The sequence below is a fragment of the Cervus canadensis genome, chromosome 19 (genome assembly GCF_019320065.1).
Source record: "Cervus canadensis isolate Bull #8, Minnesota chromosome 19, ASM1932006v1, whole genome shotgun sequence".
In the NCBI taxonomy this organism is placed as follows: Eukaryota; Metazoa; Chordata; class Mammalia; order Artiodactyla; family Cervidae; genus Cervus; species Cervus canadensis.
The window spans coordinates 19,754,426-19,777,649 of record NC_057404.1 but is presented as its reverse complement, the minus strand read 5'-3'; the positions used below and the strand labels follow the sequence as shown (position 1 = coordinate 19,777,649).

Here is a 23,224-nt window from a genome sequence, read left to right as displayed (position 1 = left end):
AATAAAGCCCCCTGACATGGAATTGTGGATGTATTGTTTAATATTTTTCTCTTTAAAAATGATTCTTTACTGTTTTTATATCATTACCTTTTGAAAAACAAAAACTCAGAATTGAAAAAAAAAAAAAAAAAAAATTTAGGTCCAGGCCTGATTTTGAGTAACAACAGATGTCATTTAGGGGAGTTTGGCTCTAGAGCAAATCCTTTTAGCACCAAAATCTACTTTATTCCAGAAAAAATAACAATAATATAGGCTAGATCATGTCCACTGAGCATACTCAGAGATGGGCTCAGCATTTTACATCTAGCATCTCATTTAATCTTTGCAACCTATGATTTGGATGCTCTTTTTATCCTCAGTTCACACATGAGAAAATCAAGACTCAGTACTTCAGTGACTTTCTATGTCCAAATAACTGAAGTGACAGAGATATGGGTAAAAAGAACATAGTACCTCCTTTTTTTAAAAAAAAAAAAAGACTGAGATGGGAATTCTCTGGCAGTCCAATAGCTGGGGCTCTGTGCTGTCACTGCCAAGGGCCCAGATTCAATCCTTGATCAGGGAACTTAGAAACTAAGATCTCAAAAGCTGAGTGGCATGGCCCAAAAAAAGAGACTGAGATAGGAATGTTCCCAACTTTTGCTCTGTGATCAGATCACAAATCACAACACTGGAAATCTGTGGCATAAGACAGTAACAGCTATTCTAACTTCCATCACGAAATGGCCCTGAGGTCCTTACAAGAGCATTTTGATTAGCAAATATAGAAGGGATGAGAGAAACAGAAAATTATCATCAGCACACCACAGTTGGTTGTTACAGGCAAGATTTACTGAAGGATACTAAAATCAGTGGGCAGAAGTTTGAGGAGAAATAGAATATTTGCATGGTCTCAAATTACCTTCCCAAAATATCTATAAATTAGAAAGAGAAAAAAATATTAACATTACAGGGAAGAAACCCAGCAGAAACTGCCTTCACTGAGTGAATGAGATCAACTTCCCCAGTAATAAGACATCACGCATGCCTCATGGGATACACCGAGAAGGACACATCACATCTGGGCTATCCTTGCCCCAGTGCATAAACTCTATATATTCATGAGACAACAGGAGACAGACACAAATCAAGGGACATTCTACAAAATATCTGACCAGCAACCTTCAAATGTACCAAGGTGATGAAAGACAAGCAAAGATAGGAATGGTCCCAGATGGAAGAACTCTAAAGAAATATGACAACTAAATGCAGCGTGGGATCCTGGAACACAAAAGTAACATCAGTGGAAAAAGTAGTGAGATCCAAATAACTTCTGCCGTGTAGTTACTGGTACTGAGTCAACACTAATTTCATAGTTTGATAATGGTATTATGGTTATGTGACCTTTCTATAACTCTACAAATATTCCAAAATAAGAAGTCCCCCCTCCCCCCCCCAAAAAAAAAGATCACTGAGAATAAAGTCCTATCACTAAAGCACTGACTCAGCTATACAAGTAAACTCCTTCCCATTTTGACCACTTGCAGTTGCTTGAGTTTCTACCTGGTGAGTTAGTTTGATGGAATCTGATAGAAAGACTCCTGGGTTTGGAGTCAGGAGACCTGGGTTTAGACTCTGACTGCTTCATCTACTGCCTGGTTGTTTAGCCTTGAGCATCTTATCACCTTGTCACAATCTTGGCATTCTTTAATATAAATAGGTCCACTGACCCCCATTCCCACAAGATTGCTATGAGAATGGCATGGGAAACATAGTAAGTGCTTGATAAAAGTTCACCATGCTGGTTAGTGGCCTCAGAGAGGTTGTGAGGGGCTCGTGAAAATGAATGAGAAGTGGATTTTCAACCTCAGGAACCAGCACCACCAGAAGCTCATTTCTGTTGCTATTTACCTGTGAGTCTCCATCCAGCGCTGCTTGGGCGTACATCTGCACAGACAGCTCAAGGTCTTGTGACTGGTTTTGGCGGCCATAGTAGTAAAGATCTCCCATTTTCAAATATGCTGCAGGACAAGAATTACAGGTCCATTTGTCAAATGGTTTGATTTCAGAGCGATATTTTAGAAGAATGACTCATTTGCATTACTTCAAATTTTTTCCACCAGAATCTGAATACAGATACATCTTTAGGTTTCCTTGCTGTTAGGAGGGGGAAAATGGTTTTTTCACTGAGCACCTCCATTTCTGGACACATTTTCTTGCTTGGCTGGGTAGCTCTCCTACATGGAGACTACCCAGTGAAAATCAGTCCAATCAGCCAAGGATGTTTGGGGTATCAAGGTTTCACTGCCTGGGTTTGATGATTGATGAGCATGTCTTTACTCTGTTTAAGCCATATGTTTTATTTTTTCTCTAAGGAAAAATTTTAAGAGTGTATGTCTCTCTCAATGTCCAATCAGAAAAACAATCCACATTGGACTATTCAAAACTGGGATTTTGCAGCTGGCTACGGGTGTTGGAAGAGCTGAAAGGGCAAATGGGAAAGAGTAGGCAACCCAGAGATTAGCAATGCAGGAAGCTACAACCTTCCCAGAACCTGGGGCCAGCTGAGACCACAGAGGATGGACTGCCAGGCAGGAGCTGGAACCATGGAAATGCAGCCATTGACAGAGATACAGCCCAAAGCAGACACAGAAGTGGAGAAATGTTTGGGCTTCTCACCTCTCCCACCCTGAAATTTCCTGCCTGCCCCTCCCATTGGCTGAAACTAATCAGATGCAAAGGGGTCTGGGAACTGTAGTTCCTGAGGGTCAGCCTCCTATCACACAGAGCATAACCAGGTAGACAGGGAATCCATCTGAGGGCAAAAGGGTAAGTGGCCCAGGGACTCTCCAGAATAGCTTTCTATTATGAATTCTCACTGATTCCTTAGAAAATGGTGGATCTAAGCATTCAGTAGACGATGGATGAAGAGAAATGCACTGCTTGAGATTGAGAGCCGAGTTTAGGCAAGATCTTAATAGCTGAGATTTTTCACTCTCTTTCTTAATTGTTTAGAAATATCACACTTCACACAAAGCTGTTAGATGTTCCCTGTTACTAAAGATTAAAAGCCTCCAAAGCTTCAATTTAGCACCCGTTTCTCTATACATACCAAATGAAGGAGCATCGATTTGAAAAACAGAGAAATTATAGTATCTCCACACACAATTAACACCCAAGTATCTCTTGGCCAGGTCCTAAGGGAACGAAGGGGGAGAAAAAGTTAACTCATTAATATTTTGGCCAAGTGACTGATTTTTGCCTCCATAAAACCCAATTCATTATCCTTAACCTTAGAGCTTCTAGTCTGAGGAGAATACATTTACTTACTGGCCTCTCCTCACAGATGTGTGCTAAATTTGTCTGTGACACTTCAATTCCAGTTTCTGCTGCTAAAACATAATACAGCAAAGCTTCGTGCCTAAAAATAGATGATTAATAATAAATTTCATATAGTGGCTCTTACTAATATTCACAGAGAGCTTTATATTCACACATAAGAGGGCAAAAAATAAGCAGTTTTTTTAAAAGCACAAAATCATGAGTTTTTTTTTTTTTAAATAAATACTGTTGTTAAAAATACTGCATGCACTGATTTATTTTCTGTCTTAAAAGGCTGAACTCACAGATAAGGTTGGGGAGCTGGTTGATACAACAGCGACCTCTACTGGCCGAACGACTCATTGAGTGCTGCCTGGGGAGCTGTCTATCAGCTTTGGGTCCTTGAAATCCTCCATCCTCCACCCTCGCTTAGAGGAGATAAGTGGTATTAAGAAAAAGCTCTGTGCTTTCGAGTCCTGTTTTGTGAAGGGCTTTATGAGGCTTAGGACTCTGAACAAGCTTAATTAAAGCTGAGCTTTTGTGGTACATCATAAGTTTGGCAAAGGAGAGGCAGTTTACAAGGGGCTTGATACCAATGGTCAAAAACACATTAAAAAAAAAAAGTATTCAAGACCACTGGTAATTGAATAATTGCAAAACAATGAGACCACTTGTCATCTGTTGAAAGACTGGCACCCGATTCATAATCTGGGTAACAGCAAAGGCTTGGGGAAAATGGACATATTTCTCTAACTACTGCTAGTGGGAAGCCAATTAATGCAATTGTTAAATGTGAGAGCCTTACAAATGTACATACCACCTGGCCCAACAATTCTGCCTCATGAAGGTTTATTCCAAGAACCATATGCAAAATAGAGAGCCAACGGTAATTTGCTGTAAGGCTCAGGAAACTCAAACAGGGGCTCTGTATCAACCTAGAGGTGTGGGATGGGGAGGGAGATGGGAGGGAGCTTCAAAAGGGAGGGGATATATGTATCCCTATGGCAGATTCATGTTGAAGTTTGACAGAAAACAGCAAAATTCTGTAAAGCAATTGTGCTTCAATAAAAAATAAATTAATTTTAAAAAAGAAAAAATAATAAATAAAAAAAATCAGAAACATATGCAAAGACTGTGACAATAGAGCTCATGTCAGATCTGTGTATACGAATGATGACAACATCAAAAACCCCACAAATATCTGAAAATCAGTGACTAGTTCAGTTAACCCATGGTGCAGCCACTTTCAGAGGAGATCATTAAAGTGATGTTGAAGAAGAGCATTCGAAATCGTAGAAAGGTGTCTATGCCAAATTTTCCATTGCGTGAGAAAAGCAGGATAAAAAACAGTGCAATCTCATTTTTGCAAAACAAATGTAAAACTGAGTACACACATGGACATACATATGCAGAGAAAAAACAACTACTTAAAATGGTCTACCAAAACGCCAACAGTACTTATCTCTAGGTGCTGAGACTGCAAGTGACTTTTTTTTTTAACTTATCTGATTTCCTCCATTTTCTTTTGTGTTACCCTTTTCATAAGTTAAAATTTTAACTATACATGGTTGTTTCTAAAGCTTATTTTCCATTTTCAGTGGCTGACATTAAGAACACTTTGTTAACTTTAGCTCCATCTCAGAACTGTTTAAGAAAGGGCGGGGAGGGGGCTGGAGGCAGAGTCATTTTTTCTTTTGTTGGCTACACCTCATGGCATGCAGGATCTTAGTTCCCCAACCTGGGATCCAATGGAAGTGCAAAGTGTTAATCACTGGACCCCCGAGAAAGTCCCAGGAGGTCATCTTTTCTACATGGCTAAAGCAGCTCCTGGCAGGCCTTCCCATGGGGACAGAGAGAGATGATCGGGGGTCAAATTAGGACAGGCAGACCTTCAATCAGACATCCCAGGTCATGGCTGCTGAGTGTGCTGATTTCTGGCCTCCGAGATACCCAAGGCAGCTGACCAATTAGGCATGACTCACGCTCAAGAGATAAGGCTGGCTAAGCAGCCATGTAAGGAGTGTAGACAAGCCACGTGACAAGCCCACAACTGCGGCTGCAACAACACAGAAAGCCCCAGGCGTTTTCTTACACGGCCTTGAATCGTGTTTGGTGACAAGAATCCTCAGAGTGGACCCTAGATGGAGGACCCTCGAGGAAGGTTGAGCAGCAAGTCCCATCCTACAGTAAGGTCCCATCCCAAAGGTCTTATCATCTCCAACACTCAGGTTTGCGTCAGTGCCTCAGTTTCCCCCAGGGATGGATGAGGGAAGTAGATGGAGTAGGGTTATCAGCCCAAGGTCAGACGTCACACGGGCTCCCTGCCTTCATGGAACAGGGCTCATATTACTGCAATCTAAGAAAATGAGTTTTTCTCAGACAGTGGTTGGGCAGACTGTTAGAATTTGGGAGCAGGGGACACAGGTTGACATTTCCTATAGAAACAAAGTAACTAGGATAAATTTTATAAAGACAATACCTTGTCTCTAAAGTTACTTGGGTGGTGGGATAGAGAAGAGAGGAACACATTTTATAGGAAGACTTCCACTGACTGGGACTTTCCAGGTGGCTCAGTGGTAAAGAATCCGCCTGCCAATGCAGGAGATGCAGGTTTGGTCCCTGGGTCTGGAAGATCCCCTGGAGAAGGAAATGGCAACCCACTCCAGTATTCTTGCCTGAGAAATCCCATGGACAGAGGAGCCTGGTGGCTACAATCCACGGGGTTGCAAAGAGTCAGACGTGACTTTATCAACTAAACAACAACAACAATCTTCCACTGACCAATTATTGTGTCAGTAGATGCCAGGAGGAAATTTCACAGAATTCTCAAGCGTATACTTCGAGGAAGCACTGAAATCATCAAAAAGAGGTCTAAAAACTTTGACTTCCTGGAGATCCAGTGATTAACACTCTGTGTTTCCACTGTAGGGGGTGCAGATTCAGTCTCTGGTCAGGAAACCAAGATCCCACACACCCAGGGGCATGAAAAAAAAAAAAGTAAAAGTACTAAACAGAAATCCACCTCTGTCTTCCATTTTACAGAAGCCATGGAATCCAAAACCACCACCATCCATTTTCACATATTGAAGAGTGAACTCTAGACAAGTGTCAGAACACTGAAGACCAGATTTTCTCAACTTATGACGACTTCAGTCAGGACACCTCTGCAGAAACCCTATCTACATTCAGCTTCCCAGGACTTTGCTCTTACTTGTGTCTCAACTGAGATTGCCTGAAAGTGTTAATTACAGATATTTCTATCCTTCTATTCACAGGATAAACATTTACTCAGTATTTTCTCTGTGTAGGGGGCCCAGAGACAAGCCAGAAATCTGTACTATCCTTCCGTGAACTTCCTCAAGCTTTAGGAAGCTGTCCAGGGTGTCCAACTTTATTTCCAACGTGCTAAAGTGAACTAGTCACCCATGCAGTCATTCTGATGGAGATTGGGGTGGGGGTGCAGAGAGAAGCGGATCAAAGAGCGAGTGTAGGGGCACATTTGCTACCCTCCCACTTCAGACACGGCACATCCATTTATAGAACTTTTATAATGATACATCTTAATAATCAATCCTTTGGCTGCTTGCTGTGAACTGTGAATTTGAGTTTCTCTGAGCAGTTTCTCAAACAATCCAATTATTTTCTCTGGATTCTTTTCTGCCAATGCCTGAAGCAGTCCAAACTGGAAGTCTGTGTGTGTATATATATATATATATATATATATATATGAAAAAAAAATCCTGGGGTCTCAGCGGAATTTAGGACCCTGCTCCAAGGCAAAAAGACGCATCTCTTTCAACAGGAATCTTGCATGCTTGCTTGTCTTGCCTCAAGCTTACTAGAATCTGGCTAACCTCCTGGGTTAAGTGTTTGGGGGGTATAGTTAAGACAAAGGACAATAAAACACATAGCTCACAGATAAAACACACAGCAGGGTCTGCGGGAAAGAAATGAAACATGACAGGTGAGCTCTCCTTAGCTGACTTCTCCTGGTGTCCAAGGATAGCCTCGGGCATGACAGCATTATCTTCCGTATTTTGCCTAAGCAGCAAAATGCCCTTTTCTCAATCATGCTCCGCTTTTAAACTATCCCATATAAATCTCAGAACAACACAGAAAAGCACAAGCTCATCAAACTGACACATGTGATTTGAAAATAATGCCCAGAATAAATGCACTCACAAAAAAATGAAAAAAGAGGTGAACTTGGGACATTGATGGATGATTTAGTTCTATTACAGCAAAATAGATGGGACCCCAAAAATGCCACGTTGTGGTGTGAGGAGGCCAATGGTCATACATTTCCTGCTTAACCCCTGAGGCATCTGGAAGCTCAGAGAGAAGGAAAAGAGAAAAGCTCTTTGTCTCAAATATACTTTGACAAAGATACTCCCACTGTAATGGGTACTAGGTTTTTCTTCCTGTTAGTAGGAAAAGATCTCAAGTCCAGATGAAGCCATATCTTTAATAATACTTAGCATCAGCATCAGAATTCACAAAGATATGAAGAAACAGAAATTTATATGGGGTTGACAGGAGTGTAAATGGGTAAAATATTTTGGAAAACAGTTGACGTTGTCTTGTAAAGTTGAACACATGGCTAGCCTGTGTGACCTTACTCCGAAGCGTGTATTTTTAGATCAATTCTTCCTACATGTACTAGGATATACATAAAAAATGTGCATGGCTACATTGTTCTTTAGGGAAAGAACCCAAATATGTGTTAATATGAGAACTGGTAAGTAAGTTGCAGTATATGACAGCAGTGAAAGTAAATGACCTACATGTATCTAAAGATATGCATCCCAGAAATATCAGGTTAAATAAGCATGATGTTTATTTATGAAGAATTACATATGATATGGCTCTAATGATATGAAGCTCAGAAACAAGTCAGATCTATTGCTCAGGATTATATCCATATATAGCAAAACTATAAAGCAAGCAAGGGGCAAAGGGACAAAAGACTCACGAAATGGTTAGTTCTAGATCCTGAGGACTGGGGTGGGTTTCATCTGGGAAGAACATGCAGGGGGTTTCAATTGTCTATTTTCTTAAACAGGATGGTAGGGTTACAGATGTTCATTTTATTGTTATGCTTTACAACTTGGACTTCCCTTGTGGCTCATCTGGTAAAGAATCTGCCTGCAATGTGGGAGACCTGGGTTTGATCCCTGTGTTGGGAAGATCCCCTGGAGAAGGAAAAGGCTACCCACCCTAGTATTCTGGCCTAGAGAATTCCATGGACCATATAGACCATGGGGTAGCAAAGAGTCGGACACGACTGAGTGACTTTCACTTTGGAACTTACATACATATTACATATTATTGGTATGCAACAATTATTGAGTGATAAAAGAAGTGGAAACAAGTTACCTGGCTCAGGCCGCAGCTCCAGCTCAAAAGCTCAGCTCCTTTAACCTGGATTCTGAACTAACTCCCCCATTCAGGCTCTCCCTTCTCTTCACCATAATTTGCAGCTGTTTGTTTAAGCATCTCAGAACCCACCTCTGTCACATCACTACCCTCTCCCCAAACCCTTATTGGCTCCCCACTACTTGACAAACTAAATAAAAACTATATAACTGCTATTCAAAATCCCATAACACAGCACCTCTTTGGTCTTGTCATATACCACTTCCTTTTACGAATTTTACCCTCAAGGCAAACTGGGTGGCTTAAAAATTTCTAGACACATCCAGAATTTTCCTGTTTCTTTGCTTTCTGTGATCCTGTTCATTACTGTGAAAGTGTTAGTCGCTCAGTCATGTCCAACTCTTTGTGACCCCAAGGACTGTAATCCACCAGGCTCCTCTGTCCACAGAAATCTCCAGGCAATACTGGAGTGGGTTGCCATTCCCTTCTCCAGGGGATCTTCCCACCCAGGAATCGAATCCAGGTCTCCTGCACTGCAGGCAGATTCGTTACCATCTGAGCCACCAGGGAAGCCCAGAGAAGTACTATGACCAGGTGGAAATTCCACCCATCCCTCAAGGCCATGTAGTGTTACTTCCTTTATAAAGGCTGAACTAAGTGCCCCAACCAGACTCCATCTTTTCTTCCTCCGAATCCCTGATGCTCTTCATATATTGCTCATGGCTCTTCAGTGATGGTTGTTCTGTCTACTTGTCTTAAATCATTCTCTCAGTAGTTATTGAGTACTTCCTAGAAGCCATTAGGTGCTAGGCACTGGGATACACATCACAGGGCGATCAACAAGTAAAGAGCCATGATGACCCATGCAAGGACCAAGGGACTAAGGGTTAGGCAGGACTTCTGGGCAGAGGGAACAGCAAGTGCAAAGGCCCAGAGGTCAGAGAGAATATGGGCCACCTGAGAAACTGCAGGCAGTTTAGCACCAGGAAGAGATGAGGCAGTGAGCTGCCCCCAGTCTTACCTGTGACATCCCCTGCAGCTATGGCACCCTGCATCTAAATGTACTCAGGAAAATCTGCTGAACAGAACCCAAACTCACTAACCGTGGAGAGCACACTTAATCCACCCCCACCGCCCCCCCACTGCTCCCAAATCAATCATGTAATGCGGCTGAATATTCTAAGAAGGAAAGCAGGCCACTACAGCTTAATCCCTCTTGACCTTCACAGAAAATTTTTAAATGTGCTCCCTGAAGTGTTTTGTGATGTTAAATTCAAAAGTCGGCAAGAAAGCTAAGCTATTAGCAGATACCCTCTTTATGGGAAAAAGTGTGAGACATCTTGGGGTTTATGTGTGTGTGTGTGTGTGTGTGTGTGTGTGTGCGCGCGCGCGCGTGCTGGGGGTGTTTACATATGTACTCTTCCTTTGGGAAAACCCCACATAGAAACATTTTGATGTTTGAATGCTTAGTTTCCCTAAGAAGTTGTCAGGAGCAAAGAATGGGAAATGTGGAGGGTGAGAAGCAGAAATGAGCTAAGGTCAAACTGGAAAGTTCTATAAATTGAAGTTTACTTGGGAAAAATGATAAACAGCACACAAATAGTAAGGTGTATCAATTGGGAAAAGATCATTTCATTAAAAAAATTTCTTTCTCATTATGCAAAGTGAAGCCACAGATGATAAACATCTACAAGATGATACTAATACACAGTTTTATTCAGTGCTTTTTTTCACGTGGCCCATTTCACCTGCATTTTTCTAATTTGAGATTCTCATTCACTGTGATGCTATCTGTGGATTACCTGAGCATCCATGAACCAAAGAAGGAAACGGCCTTCTTTGCGACTTATATTTTAATTTTTAATTAAAGTTCAGATCAGAGCACAATCAATGATAGGGCTGCTCTAATGTCTTTGAGGTGGTGGACCAATAGGATGTGTGCTGATTGGCATTTGCCTTTTAGTTATTAAGGAAATATCCAGATCATTTAGGCAATAAACAAGCACACAAATGTAGCCCAGAGAAAAGTAAGATGGACCATGAGGCCTGAAAACAGAGAACAGAGAGATGGACTCAGGTAGATCTTGGAGAGGAGTGCCCTTATATTTGTAAAATCAAGTAACTGGAAATGGGGTATTTATTGGTCCTCATGTGTGGGGTTTCACCCCATTTCTTCATACAGGGGGAGATTTGCTAACTCCATCAGAAGATACTTAGAGAGGGGGAGTCTATTTGGCTGTGATACTTGAGGTCTGCTGAGTGACTTCCAGCAATCCTAGGGAAAATGGAGCCTAAGCCCTAAAGAAACTGCTTTCGCTCCTTCCCACGAACAAGATAGAAATCCTGGACTTCCTGTGACGTGCCAGTGAGAGGCAGAGGGTCAGCAGGGATCCCCTATGCTGTCTCCAGACTCTGAAACCAAGCAGAACGAGCTGAAGGGAAGAAAAGTCAACGCATTCATGTGTCTCTCAACTTGATGAGTGTGGACGCTCCCCCTAGAGAACTAATTTTTGCGTATAATTAAACATGGAAATACTATGTTTTCTAATCAACAGCCAATCAGTCGGTGATTCTCTGAATATCATTACCAGGAGGCTGTGATTTCCCTGCGAATTGCTTTTTCAGTTGCATTTTAAGACTCCATCTCCTAAGAATACACTGACAGATTGAAAGGTGAGGACTGAGAAAGTTCAGACGAACTTACCACGAGCCCTCCAGGTAGGCATTGAGGCCTTTGCGAATGACATGACCCAAGTAGCCATTTTTCTCAGCTATGTGCTTTGCCCATCTATAAAGGAAACAGAGGAGAAAATATCCAAACTGTGGCAAATTAAATAATTTCTTTTTACTTCATGTGATTTCAATAAATCTCACTTGGGGAATATTTTGCTTCTTAGAATTGTTATGGAGCCACAAGTTGGAACTGAATGTTAAGAAGGGAGAGAGAGATATACTTTGGGAGCACTTGAGTTCAGTGCCCTTTATAATGAATGCTTAAGAGTTGTCATTTTTTGAAACAAAAATGTGAAAAGTGCTTAATGAAAAGAGTCTACCAATATGGAAAAAGATAACGTTAACCAGGAATTCTAACAAGTCAACGGCAGGAAAACAGCTCTCCCTGAACAAAGAGAAGAGATGTTGCCAAGAAGATTAAATGAACAGAGTTACCTGATAGGTGTAGACATACTGAGAGGAGATTTAAACAACACAAGGAGAATGTGAATATCAAGTACATAGGAAATGAAAAGTACACAGAGAGATAAGCAAATAAATAATAATTATTAGTAGTATTCCATAGAAAACAAAAAGTTATGCAAGAAAGAGTAGTCACAGCACACTACATGGTCAGCTATGAGCAGCATTAAATGGTAAAAATACTGGGTTGGCCAAAAGAACTTTTTTGGCAAATCCAATAATATGAACCCTGATACCAATCCAAGCAAAATGATGATGTACTCGTGGGGAAGATGGGAGAAGGTAGGAAGTGTGACCATGCAGGGCAGTTAGAAGTGGCAGAGTGAAAGAACTATGTATAAATTTGTCTTTTCCCAGTGACACATCATTAGACAAAGTCTGTAGTGAGTATAATAAGAAATAGTGGTTTAAGCATGTTATTTAGACATAGAGGCAAATAAAAAGAGAAATAATTATTAATAAAACAGAAAAAGTGATTTATTCTAGGCAGCAGGAAATGGTATGTGGGTGGGGGATAGAGACTTCCTATTTTTCTTGTCAAATTATTATTCTTTTTAAATTTAAATTCTTTTTAATTTGACTCTTTTTGTGTGTATGTAACTGATAAAAGTTACATTTTAAAAATGAAAAAAAAAGAAAAAAGAACTCTATTTTCTCAGACGTGGTGAACACAGTATACGGCTTTCCCTTGACAAGCAGCATCTGATAGGTTCTTACACAACAGCCTTCTCGGGATCTCGTGGGAACGTCTCCAGGTTGCCCGTGACATAGTACAGAGAACACCACAAAGTTCCTTCCATGTGTCCGCCTTGTGCAGCCTTATGGAAATATTCACCAGCTAATGTCTGGAAAGAGATGAGCAAACGTCAGTGTCATTAGTGAGACATCCTCCTGGGGAGGCTTCATCAGAGCTAAGGTCGTGGGGTAGGTTACACGTGACTTAATCATAGTCTTATAACGTCTGATATCTTTAAGAAACCAAGTCAAGTTCCAGGAAGACAATCACAGAAGCTTCTCGACAGGATAACCTTGACTGCAGCTATTCTGTTAAGTTTACCCAATAAATAAGATAACAGTATGAATGTCATTATCACCAGGTATCCTCACATAAACCCCCTGCCAGCCAGACAGAAGACCGCAGCAGAGGTCACACCTGGTGAAACTTCAGGCATTTGCTTTCCTAACCTCACTTAATACCTTTTTTCAAACTCAGATGCAAAAACTGCAGTTCCGGTAGGAAAGTGAAAATTAGAAAATGACAATGAAAAAATCCATTCTAGCAGATGTGTGGGAGGGCTAACAGACATTTGCAATGCATAAAAATACACAGCCTCCTATGTAGTCAAAGAGAGGTAGAGGGAAAAGAGAAAACAAATGCTTAAATGGGTAGATGCGCCACTGATTATCATTATTTTTCCCCAGGCAGTTAACTGCCATTTTTAAGCGAAGGCTTTGGAGTCGATGATGCCATGAGATGGTTGGATGGCATCACCAACTCGACGGAATGAGTTTGAGTAAGTTCCAGGAGTTGGTGATGGACAGGGAAGCCCGGTGTGCTGCAGCCCGTGGGGTCGCAAAGAGTCGGACACGACTGGGCGACTGAACTGAACTGAGCTTGGAGTCAAACAGGCCTGGGTTCAAATCCCAGCTCTGCTCCTTACTAACTGCGTAACTATGAGCATGTCAGTTAAACTTTCCAACTAAGTTTCTACATGTCAGTTTCTACAGAGGAAACATGTGGCTTCTGATAGTAGCTATCATGAAAATTTGTCATGAAGATTAAATAAGATAATAGATATTTGAGGCTTGGTATGATATTTTACCAAAAATAATTCTCTCATTTCCCACCCCCAAATCTGCTGCTACGGCTTGCCCATCTGTCTGAATACTACCTTTTTTCCCATCTCAATAAATGCCAAACCCTCTGGAGTCAGCCTGACTCCTCTCCCCGCTTCACACCTCACATCCAATCACCATCAAATTCTGTCCTCTTGACCTTCAAAACAGATCCAGAATCTAGTCACATCTCAGCCCTCTTTCTGATACTGCCCGTCCATTCTCATTTGGATTCAATGCATTAATCCCCTGCTTCTTCTTTCCTAAACTTTTAATGTTGTATTGGAGGATAGCCGATTAACTATGTTGTGATAGTCTCAGGTGGACGGCAAAGGGATTCAGCCGCACATATGCGTGTTTCCATTCTCCTCCCAACTCCCCTCCCATCCGGGCCGCCACGTAACAACACGGAGTACAGAGTTCCGTGTGTTCTACAGTAGGTCCTTGTTGCATCAACCCCCTGCTCTTGCTCTTCTCTTCCTCAAGCCCATCTCCATCTGGACCCTGGAGGAGCCTTTTCCAACACAGCATATCCCTGCCCTGTTCAGAGCTGTCCCATCTTGCTCAGAGCAGCTGCCTGGGCACCTGCCTCCTTGACTTTACCTCTTCTGCCACCTCTTTTGCTCTCAGCTCCCGCCAGTTTCATCTCCCTGTTGTTCTCCTGCTGATCCCTCTTTCTGGAATGTTCTTCCCTCTTTCTGGAATGTTCTGCCAGATATTCACAAGACTCCTTTAGGAGTCTGTACAAGGTCACATTATCAGAAAGACCTTCTCTGATCTCGCTTATAATATAGCATCCCCTAGTCTCTACCTTCTGGGTCCTCCTCATCCGGCTTTATTTCTCCCCATATCACTTCCCTTCACTTTCCCTCATGCTCTACCTTTGCTTATCATCTTTCTGTCCCACTGAAATATAAGCTTCCCCAAAGCAGAGACTGTTCTGTCTGCTGCCGTATCCACCACTGCCCAGAAGAGTTCCTGGCAGAGGGTGGGTGTTCAGTTAATTCGTTGAGTGTAATGCTGTTCAGATTGTTATTACCACCATTAACATTATTATCAATAACAAGGGGCTTCCATTTCACACGGGAACCAGGTCCAACTCCACTTAAGTGTCTGACGTCTGAGCAAGTTATGAAACCTTTCAGAGCCTTGGTCGCTTATTCTGTTAAATGGATGTAGTAACATTTGCATTCCAAGAGTATAGTTAGGATGACATGGGATGGCACGCAGAAAGTATCTAAGAGTATATGGCCCAGAGGAAGTGTTCAGCAAACACTGAAGACTGCCATTACTATTTACATTATTTTTATTAAATCCGATCTCATACCTGGCAATCCTTTTTGGACACAGCCCTCTTTGCTTCCAGTAAGATCAGCAATCAATCTCTGCACCATCTCTCTTATTCTCATCTCGCCTCATCTCCCACTCCTCTCCCCAGCGCAAGCCTCCTCCTCCATGAAGCCTTCCTGACTGCTTTGGCTTTCCCCATTTCCCCTTTCCAGAACTGCTTGGGTCACAGCGATTAGAACACACTTGGCCTTTGGCTAATGCCGGTTTTTGCTCTGCACTCTCTTGTCTTCTTAACTGGGCCCTTGAGTTCCTTGAGCTCATGATCTGTATCTCGGGTGGTGTCTGTACTGGGCTGGGCACACAGTACACCTGCTTCCTGACCAAGTGTCTGACCAGCCGGTCACAAGGCTTACCTGATTCCTTCCAGGAACTCCTGGGAAAATGCCATCCAAGTACAGGACTCCAAGATTGTATGAGGCATCTGGGTTCCCCATTTCTTCCGCTTTTAACCAGTACTTAGCTGCTTTGGCATAATTTTTCTTGAATTTGTGGTAATACCATCCCAGGCCGTTGACTGCCTGATGCAACCCCTAGATTTTAGAACAACAAGAAAGAAATGACTTTTTTTTTTAAATGAAAATTTCTCTAAAGAGAATCAGTTGTTGTGAAAGCATTCTGCCAGAGTCTGACAAAAACCTTTCCTGTCTCTTTTTGGGGCCAGATGGCATTAAAGAAATGCTAAGTGCTAGAAAACATGAGGCCACCTCAAAGTCTTCCCAGGAGGACTTCACCAGCCTGCTGTCGGGATTTCTGCCTTCCACCTCAGCCATGATGCTGGCCTCGAATCATCACTCGGCCCCCGTGGACTGTTTAGCAATGCCCTTGTCTACAGAAGGCCTTGTGTTGCCCTGAGTATCAGCAACGCCCTTGAAATTCACAAGCACTCAACTGCGACAGGAGGCCGGAACCTGCTCTGGCTGGGCTGATTTCTAGGTGACCTGCCAGCCGTCTATTGATTACTCTGCACTGGATACCAACACATCATCTGAGGGAAGAAGCCGCAATGGTCTACTTGTAAAGCTCAGGGGCTATGGGTCTGCTTAGCAGACAGGTGGAGTGTGGCTGGGCCTGAGGCAGAGGGGAGGGGGTAGAGAAGGGAGGTGGCTTCAGAGGTGTGTCTATACCTGGGATTGGACCACAGAAGGGCTGGTTCTTGTGAGTCTAGGGTCAAGTCTCCTTGTTCTTGCTGATTCATGCTCTCAGGGGCCCGCTTCCGCCCTCTCCAGGTGCTCCCACCTGCTTCTATACGGTAGCCTCCAGCCTGGCTGTCGAAGGCTTAGGAACCCTGCAGGGGTGTGAGTGTGCAAACCTGGACATTCGGGTCTCTCATTCCTGCTTTCCTGCCAGATCAACAAGACCATGGACAAGCAGGTGAAAAAAGGATTAGAGAGGCAAAGGGTGAGTGCCCTTGCATCTGTGAGACAGGTTAAGAGTCCAAGTGTGGAACAAAATCTCTTTCCCCTCCCCTTTTGAGAAGTGAAGAACAGGTGTCCCTCAACTATGGATGCCAAGATCCCAGCCTGCAGCCTTTTCGTCTGCGAGGGCTCCCAAAACCCTTTTAGTTTTTACACTGGACTCCAGGTGCCAGGAAGACCAGGAGAAAGAAACTGCCAAAACCCATTGGAATAGATGCTCTATGAAGGCAAGGATCTTTATTTTGTATTCCAAGCACCTGTGTTAATACTTGCATACAGTAAGTGCTCAATAAATACTTGAGAAATGAACCAATGGATGAGAGCCATCCCTTGAATGCCAATGACACCCAAAACAGAATCCAAATCCTACATGGAGAGTAGTGCTCAGAGTCACAGGCCCTCAAGATAGCTGACGCTTGGCACAGTATCAGTGCTGTGGATCAGTCATAGAAACATTCTTCCTGAGCCTCGGGTGGTACCAGATGCAAGGCAGCCTCCTGAGAAGTTGCAGGATGAATGTATTTCCGTGAAGTGACAGACCACGCCATATTATAAAGTGGCAAGAACTAGCTTTGGAATAAGCCTATGGAATTTACATCAAAATGGTTTCTGTACTGCTCACCTCCATACGCATAGGTTTATTCAAAGGTACCTGTCATCACTCAAAACATCAGCAGAAATTTCTTTAGAAATTGTATTGGGACCCAGGTCGGGAGCCCCACAAGAAATCTTGTTTATTTCTTCATGCTCACACCTTATTCTGGACATTTCCAGCTGTATCTGCAGATTTACCTTCAAGTGACTTTTAGCTAATTCCAGACATCAAACTCTGTGCTTCACCATGGTGCCTGACAAAGAGTAAGGGCTTAATAACTCCTTGCCAAATGAATGAGTGAGAATCATGTAACACTCTTAAGAATGCGAGTACTCCAGGCTATAAAACTGCATTTCCTCTAATATTCATCTCAGCTCTGCTAAAAGCACGCTCCGAATAAAGCACCTTAGACGACAACTCACCACTAGCATGCTAAAGAGATGCAAATTTCACACCTGCCAGGAAGCCCCACTTTAGGGTGCTCTAGAACTATGCCCTCAATGACCAACATTAAGCAGCTTTTTTATTTCTGCACTATAGTCTGTGTCAGGGTTGGGAGCTTGCGTGTGTTTCAGCCCATTCTGTCTCCTGGGTGACGTGCCCTCTTGAGACCACACAGGTGGAGAAAAAGCCTCTTGACTCTCTGACTACATGCTCCAACTTCCTAGTCTACAGGAAAAATAGACTCTCTAAGCTTCCTAAAAAAAGTGTGCGAGGAAGGAAAATCGGCATGGTTACTTTAGGAATCTTTGTAGTTAGGGCAAATATTAGCAGTCTTGGGATGAAGGTACATTCAAGAGCCTGAAGGGCTATAAAGGACTCTATCTAGGTTGTAGAGTTACAGTGGTTTCTACCAACCCATTTATTTACAAATATGTATGCATGCATATGTGAGTGTGCATATGAGTGTGCATGCATTGCGGGGGTGTGTTTGCACATAGGGATATGTTGTGCATCCCTGCTTGTGTGTATGTGTGTGGGTGTATCCCCTCACAAGCAATATTACAACCTCCATTCTGCACTGCAATACTGAAACTCGTTGGCTTGAAGGTTACTTTGAAGAATAAATAGTGACAAAAAGAAAATAATTTCTAAACCCAGCAATAAACTTGATAAACAGTCCTTTTATTAAAGCACAGAGAAGGAAATGAGCACTGGGCATGACAGAGTTAACCCAGAGGATTCAAGATTCAGAGGAATCAGGCTTTTGGTTTTCCTAATTCATTGGCATTTATATCCATTCAGTTTCAAGGAGCCCCTGCTGCTGCTTGTTATTAGGGCAGCCCCTGATTATAATTTTAGCCTTCAAACATCGTCTGAATTCTATTGACTGGAAAGTGAGTTCGCCTTTTGAAGTTTGCCATCCCCATTGTGCAGGTTTCTGTGTATGTGTTGTAGCTCAAAAATGACTAATCGCTGCAATGCTAGCGACCCCTCCCTCCCCACTGCATTTCTATCTTCCTCGGAAGGCTAGCCATTCACTCTCCTAGACTTGTGAACACATGGGTGGGTGTGTGTAGGCAAAGGCTTCCCTCTGACAATATGCACAAGTGTTACCTTGGAAGCTGCTTTCTTCATCAGCTCTAAGGCAAGCCGTCTGTTCTTTTTCACTCCTTGACCCTAAACAACAAAAAAGAGCAATGATAAAAAAAAAAATAAACACAGAATGCACACAAAACCATCACACTGATTTGCCAGTGTTCAACAGAAGATCCTTAAAGCCCAGGCCTTCCCAAAGAAAAACCTAATCTTGAAGATTTCCATATGCAGAGCTATTACATCATCATCATAATTTTGAGTATATTTGCAGAACAGTGACAACAAACCTCCCCCTTCCTGTTTAGCATCATACAAAATTCCCCATTTGATCATCAAGTGAATCACACTCTCGTCAATCCACTGGTGCGGTTGGGAGAAGCCATGAATAAGGTTAAATGAGTTTGGTCATTCTGGTTGTGTTTTTCTGGAGATTACCTAACATGTGAGTCAGATAAAGCACCTGATCTGTGTCGGACAGTCAAGACTTATCAGGCTGGGACAACTCGGTTATCCCAGTTCCACGTGGGAGTCCCCAAGGTGGATCTTTGTGGCTTCAGAAAAGGCTGGAAGGTCAGCGGTGAAAGAGATCGGATCCCTTAGAATCAGTTCCTTCAGACACTGACAACCGACAAGCTTCCTCCAGCAAAATCAAGTTTTTCCAGCAGACGCGGTTTGTGGATCGCGAGAGAAATGGCTTTGGGGTTCTTGTCATAAGAGCAGAACTTCATGGGACCACTCTGGGGTGTCTGCGGGACTGCGCGGGAAAACGGTGGGCCCAAGGGCGGGACAGGAGGAGTCGCTGAGGGCTCTCTCGACATGGCTTTGACCATGAAGATGGCAGGTGAGAGGAGCTGGATGAAAACCCTGATGCTTCCAAGCTCACTTAGAGCCTTTGACCCCCACACCCCATGGAGTCCTCCTGGTCTCAGACTCAGCACTTGACAGGGTCACATGTGATATAATGTCAGAGGGCTTCGCAATGACTACAGCTATTAACTCTATTTAAATACTCAGCTCGAGTAATGAAGACAGCACTAGCAAACATCCCTGCATTAATTACCCTGGGCCAGGAGCTCTCCTGCCATATCTAATCCTTCCGACCCTAGCCATGGCGCTGCTATTACTCTCATCTGAGGAACCAACCCAGAAGCACACAGTGAATGCGGAACAGAGGCAGGGTTTGAACCCAGGCTCCAGAGCTCAGGTTTATAACTGCCACGCTGTGTTTTCTCCTGTATACTGTCATTTCCATGCTGAGAAAGTAAAATGATTCACAGTCTCCTTACAGAATACAAAAACAACATGCTGCAGAATCTGTCCTTAGAGTTCCAGGACCCAAAGTAAAACGGTGGATCCAAATAAAGGTTAAATTACATACATTGAGTTTCTACTCGACTTTAACTTACCTATTTAATAAAAACCGATGAGCTGAAGCAGGATGCAAGATGAAACTATTTTTCAGAAGTGGACCATTACTTCGTTTAATTAGAAGAAGAGGAAAGAGAAAAGGACGTGAAGGCTATTTGCAGTAACTAGACGGGGCAATAAGATAACCTTTTTGTACTTTGCAGAAAGCATCAGAACAATCAGGATGACAGAATGTTAGAACCTGGATGCACTCAAAGTTTATCTTCTCCAGCCTCTTTGTTTGGAAGGAATAAAACGGGGGCCCACAGGGGCTGACTAACCCAAAGCCTCTTAGTTAGATCTGCAAACAGACCTCAAGATACTCTCATTTCTAGACCAGGGATTTCCCAGTGTAATTATGTAATCAGAAGTGGGATGATTTCTTGCACAAAGACTATATACTCTGCAGAAGTCTGAGTAGCACTGGAAGCTGTTAAAAGAAAAATACGAAGTCCTGATGCATAGCAAATGCTCGGTGACTATTCACTGGATGAACTCATGGAGGACAGTTGCTGGAGTCAAAGTCCAAGCTCCATCCTCAGGTGTATATAAAATGGGACTGACTCGACCATCTTGGAAAAACTACAACCATCATTGTGGCACCATTTTTGAATACAGTAAGCCAAATATCCACACAAAACAATAAGCCACGTGCACACTGCCCTTCTTCCTGTTTGGAAGGTTCATTTTTTGCATGGGTTTTTTTTTATACTGAAAACACTTAAAGACACCTTTGGCCAGAGGTAAAAATCTTTCTCGAGATGTTGATAATGGGTTTTCTTCCTCCCACTCAGAGATAACTTAGAATGTAGGAAAACCAAAAAAACTTTCAGTTGTCAGAAACCAGACCCTGAAGAAACATTTTGTCACCTCCCATGCCATATATTTATATCTTTGGCTCTGCCTCTAGATTTCAAGCTCCTGGTAGGCAGAAATAATGCCTGAGTCATGCCTTTATCTTCTCCGCACTCCAGGCAATAACCAGCCCCATCTCTGGTGGACCGGTGTCTCTCCTCTGTACCTGTCTCAGTCCTGTCTTCCCCAGAGGACTGTGTCTGAGGCCCCAGAGGTCAGAAACGTGGCTCACGCAACCATATGTCCCTCCATCTAGCGCAGAGCCTGGCGTTTTGTCAGCCCTGAATGGGCATGTATTACATAAATACACAAATACATTGGCATATGGCTAAGAGTCAAACCACTTCTATGTTGATTTAACAACTACAAAGAAAAAGTCTGGGCTCTAAACTTGGAAACCGTAACAACCAATAGGTTTTAAGGCTTGGAGGGCTAGAGTCGCAGCTAGAGTCGTAGAGGCGTAATCTGTGAGCGACCACAACTGTGGTTCTGGAGATGAGCCCGGCCATGTGCATCCACGTCCTTGTTTGAAGATACTTGCTGTCTGTGGGCAGCTGCCTCCTTTGGGCCTGGACAAAGCCACCGAGGTTTTCCTTAGTAGAGCCAACAGCTTTCTATTTTTCCAAGGTGGGTGAATCGACGTCTCTGTGTTCAGCGGTGAAGAGCACAGACTTTGAAGCCAGACTGTCTGGATCCCAATCCCAAGTCTGAAATGTACCAGTTGTACAACCTTGTACGTGTACATGCATGCTATGTTGCTTCAGTAGTGTCCAACTCTTTGCAACCCCACGGACTGTAGCCTGCCAGGCTCCTCTGTCTATGGGGCTCCTTAGGCAAGAATACTGGAGTGGGTTCCCATGCCCTTCTCCAGGAGATCTTCCCAATCCAGGGGTTGAACCCATGTCTCTTAAGTCTCCTGCATTGGCAGGCCGGTTCTTTACCACTAGCACCATCTGGGAAACCCTTGGGTAAGTTACAAATCCTTTCTTAGCTTCTCTTAGCACACACATAAACAGAGATCATCATATACCATGGTAGCTATCTTTGCAAGGTTGTCTCGAAGACTGAATGTACATCAGGTAATAAGCACTGCATCAATTGAAGTAAACTACTGTTACTCTGTAAAGCATTTTGCAGTTCTTGGAGTCCCTTCTTTAGGTTCTTTCACTCAACCTGTGGTCATTACCAGTGTCCCATGAGGTCAGATAAGTCCAAGGATGCAGCTGCTGGTTGCAGAGGAGGGATTTGAACTCCACCTTCTGCCTCCTGGGCTAATGGTCTTCTCACCCATTCCCCTGCTCTCCTGTTGGCTTAAAACCAAGATCTTTGTTTTGATCAGAGAGACTGTTGGGATCCAGCCAAACATGCACTTCATCTCAGCTGTAATTCAACAATAGCTCTGCCTGATAAGAGAACTTGCAGCACCTTTGGGGGCTGCCAGCTATGTACCAATCCATAAAATAAGAGTGTCTCCTCCAGAATGCCACAGTGTTTGCAAAAGCCAAGAGAATCCAGGTGCCAAACCTAAGACTAATGATTACAAACAAGACCAGAGAACTGCTTCTGACTCTGCCTTTTCAGCAAATACCCCTTTCCATCCAGCCTGACAGAAGCAGATTCCGAGGCTCTTGGGTTACAGGCTCCCCGGTTGCCTGCACGCCTACATGAAACTGCTCAGGAAATCTGATAGGAATTTTGCAACCTCAGCACAAATCGAGTGATTCTTACCTTGAATAACACAATGGCGTAGTCGTATATTAACGCGGGGTCCTCAGTCTCCAGGGCACCCTTGGCATACCACTCGATAGCCGCTTCCGGGTTCTTGGCCACGCCTTGTTGGCCCCAGAACAGCATCTGGGCCAACCGTTGCTTTAAGACAGTGGCAATTTAAAACAATGACTTTCCTGTGAAATGCTTAACATACGTGTGTGTGTGCGCACATGTGCACATGCGCGTGGGTAGTGGCTCAGTTGTATCCAACTCTTCACGACCCCATGGACTGTAGTCCACCAGGCTCCTCTGTCCATGGGATTCTCCAGGCAAAAATACTGGAGTGGGTTGCCATGCCCTCCTCCAGGGAATCCTCCTGACTCAGGGATTGAACCTGTGTCTCCTGCATCACAGGAGGATTCTTTACCCACTGAGCCACCTGGAAAGCCCTAATACTTAACATACGTGACTTTAAAAGAGGGTAAGGCAAACCTAGTTTAAAATGTTTTTATATTGAGAACCAAGACTTAGGTAGACACATGCTATCTTTCTACTGGGGACCAGAGCCCTGAAGGTGTAATGGGTTAAATACAAGTTATTAACACAAATGATGTGTGTCAGGGGGATGTGGGTGTGTGTATGTGAA

At 43.3% G+C, this 23,224-nt stretch overlaps 1 protein-coding gene across 2 annotated transcripts in view; it reads right to left on the bottom strand.

Moving 5' to 3' along the window:
• Positions 1-23,224, bottom strand: part of SEL1L3 (SEL1L family member 3) — a 108,188-nt gene that overhangs the window by 12,787 nt on the left and 72,177 nt on the right. For both annotated transcript variants that reach the window (XM_043438656.1, XM_043438657.1), the window contains exons 13-20: positions 22,597-22,737; positions 18,625-18,687; positions 15,411-15,587; positions 12,589-12,716; positions 11,381-11,464; positions 3,310-3,400; positions 3,092-3,176; positions 1,891-2,000 (exon numbers count right to left, since the gene is read on the bottom strand). In XM_043438656.1, coding sequence (XP_043294591.1) covers positions 1,891-2,000; positions 3,092-3,176; positions 3,310-3,400; positions 11,381-11,464; positions 12,589-12,716; positions 15,411-15,587; positions 18,625-18,687; positions 22,597-22,737 — 879 coding nt within the window. The remainder of the gene's footprint in view (positions 1-1,890; positions 2,001-3,091; positions 3,177-3,309; positions 3,401-11,380; positions 11,465-12,588; positions 12,717-15,410; positions 15,588-18,624; positions 18,688-22,596; positions 22,738-23,224) is intronic.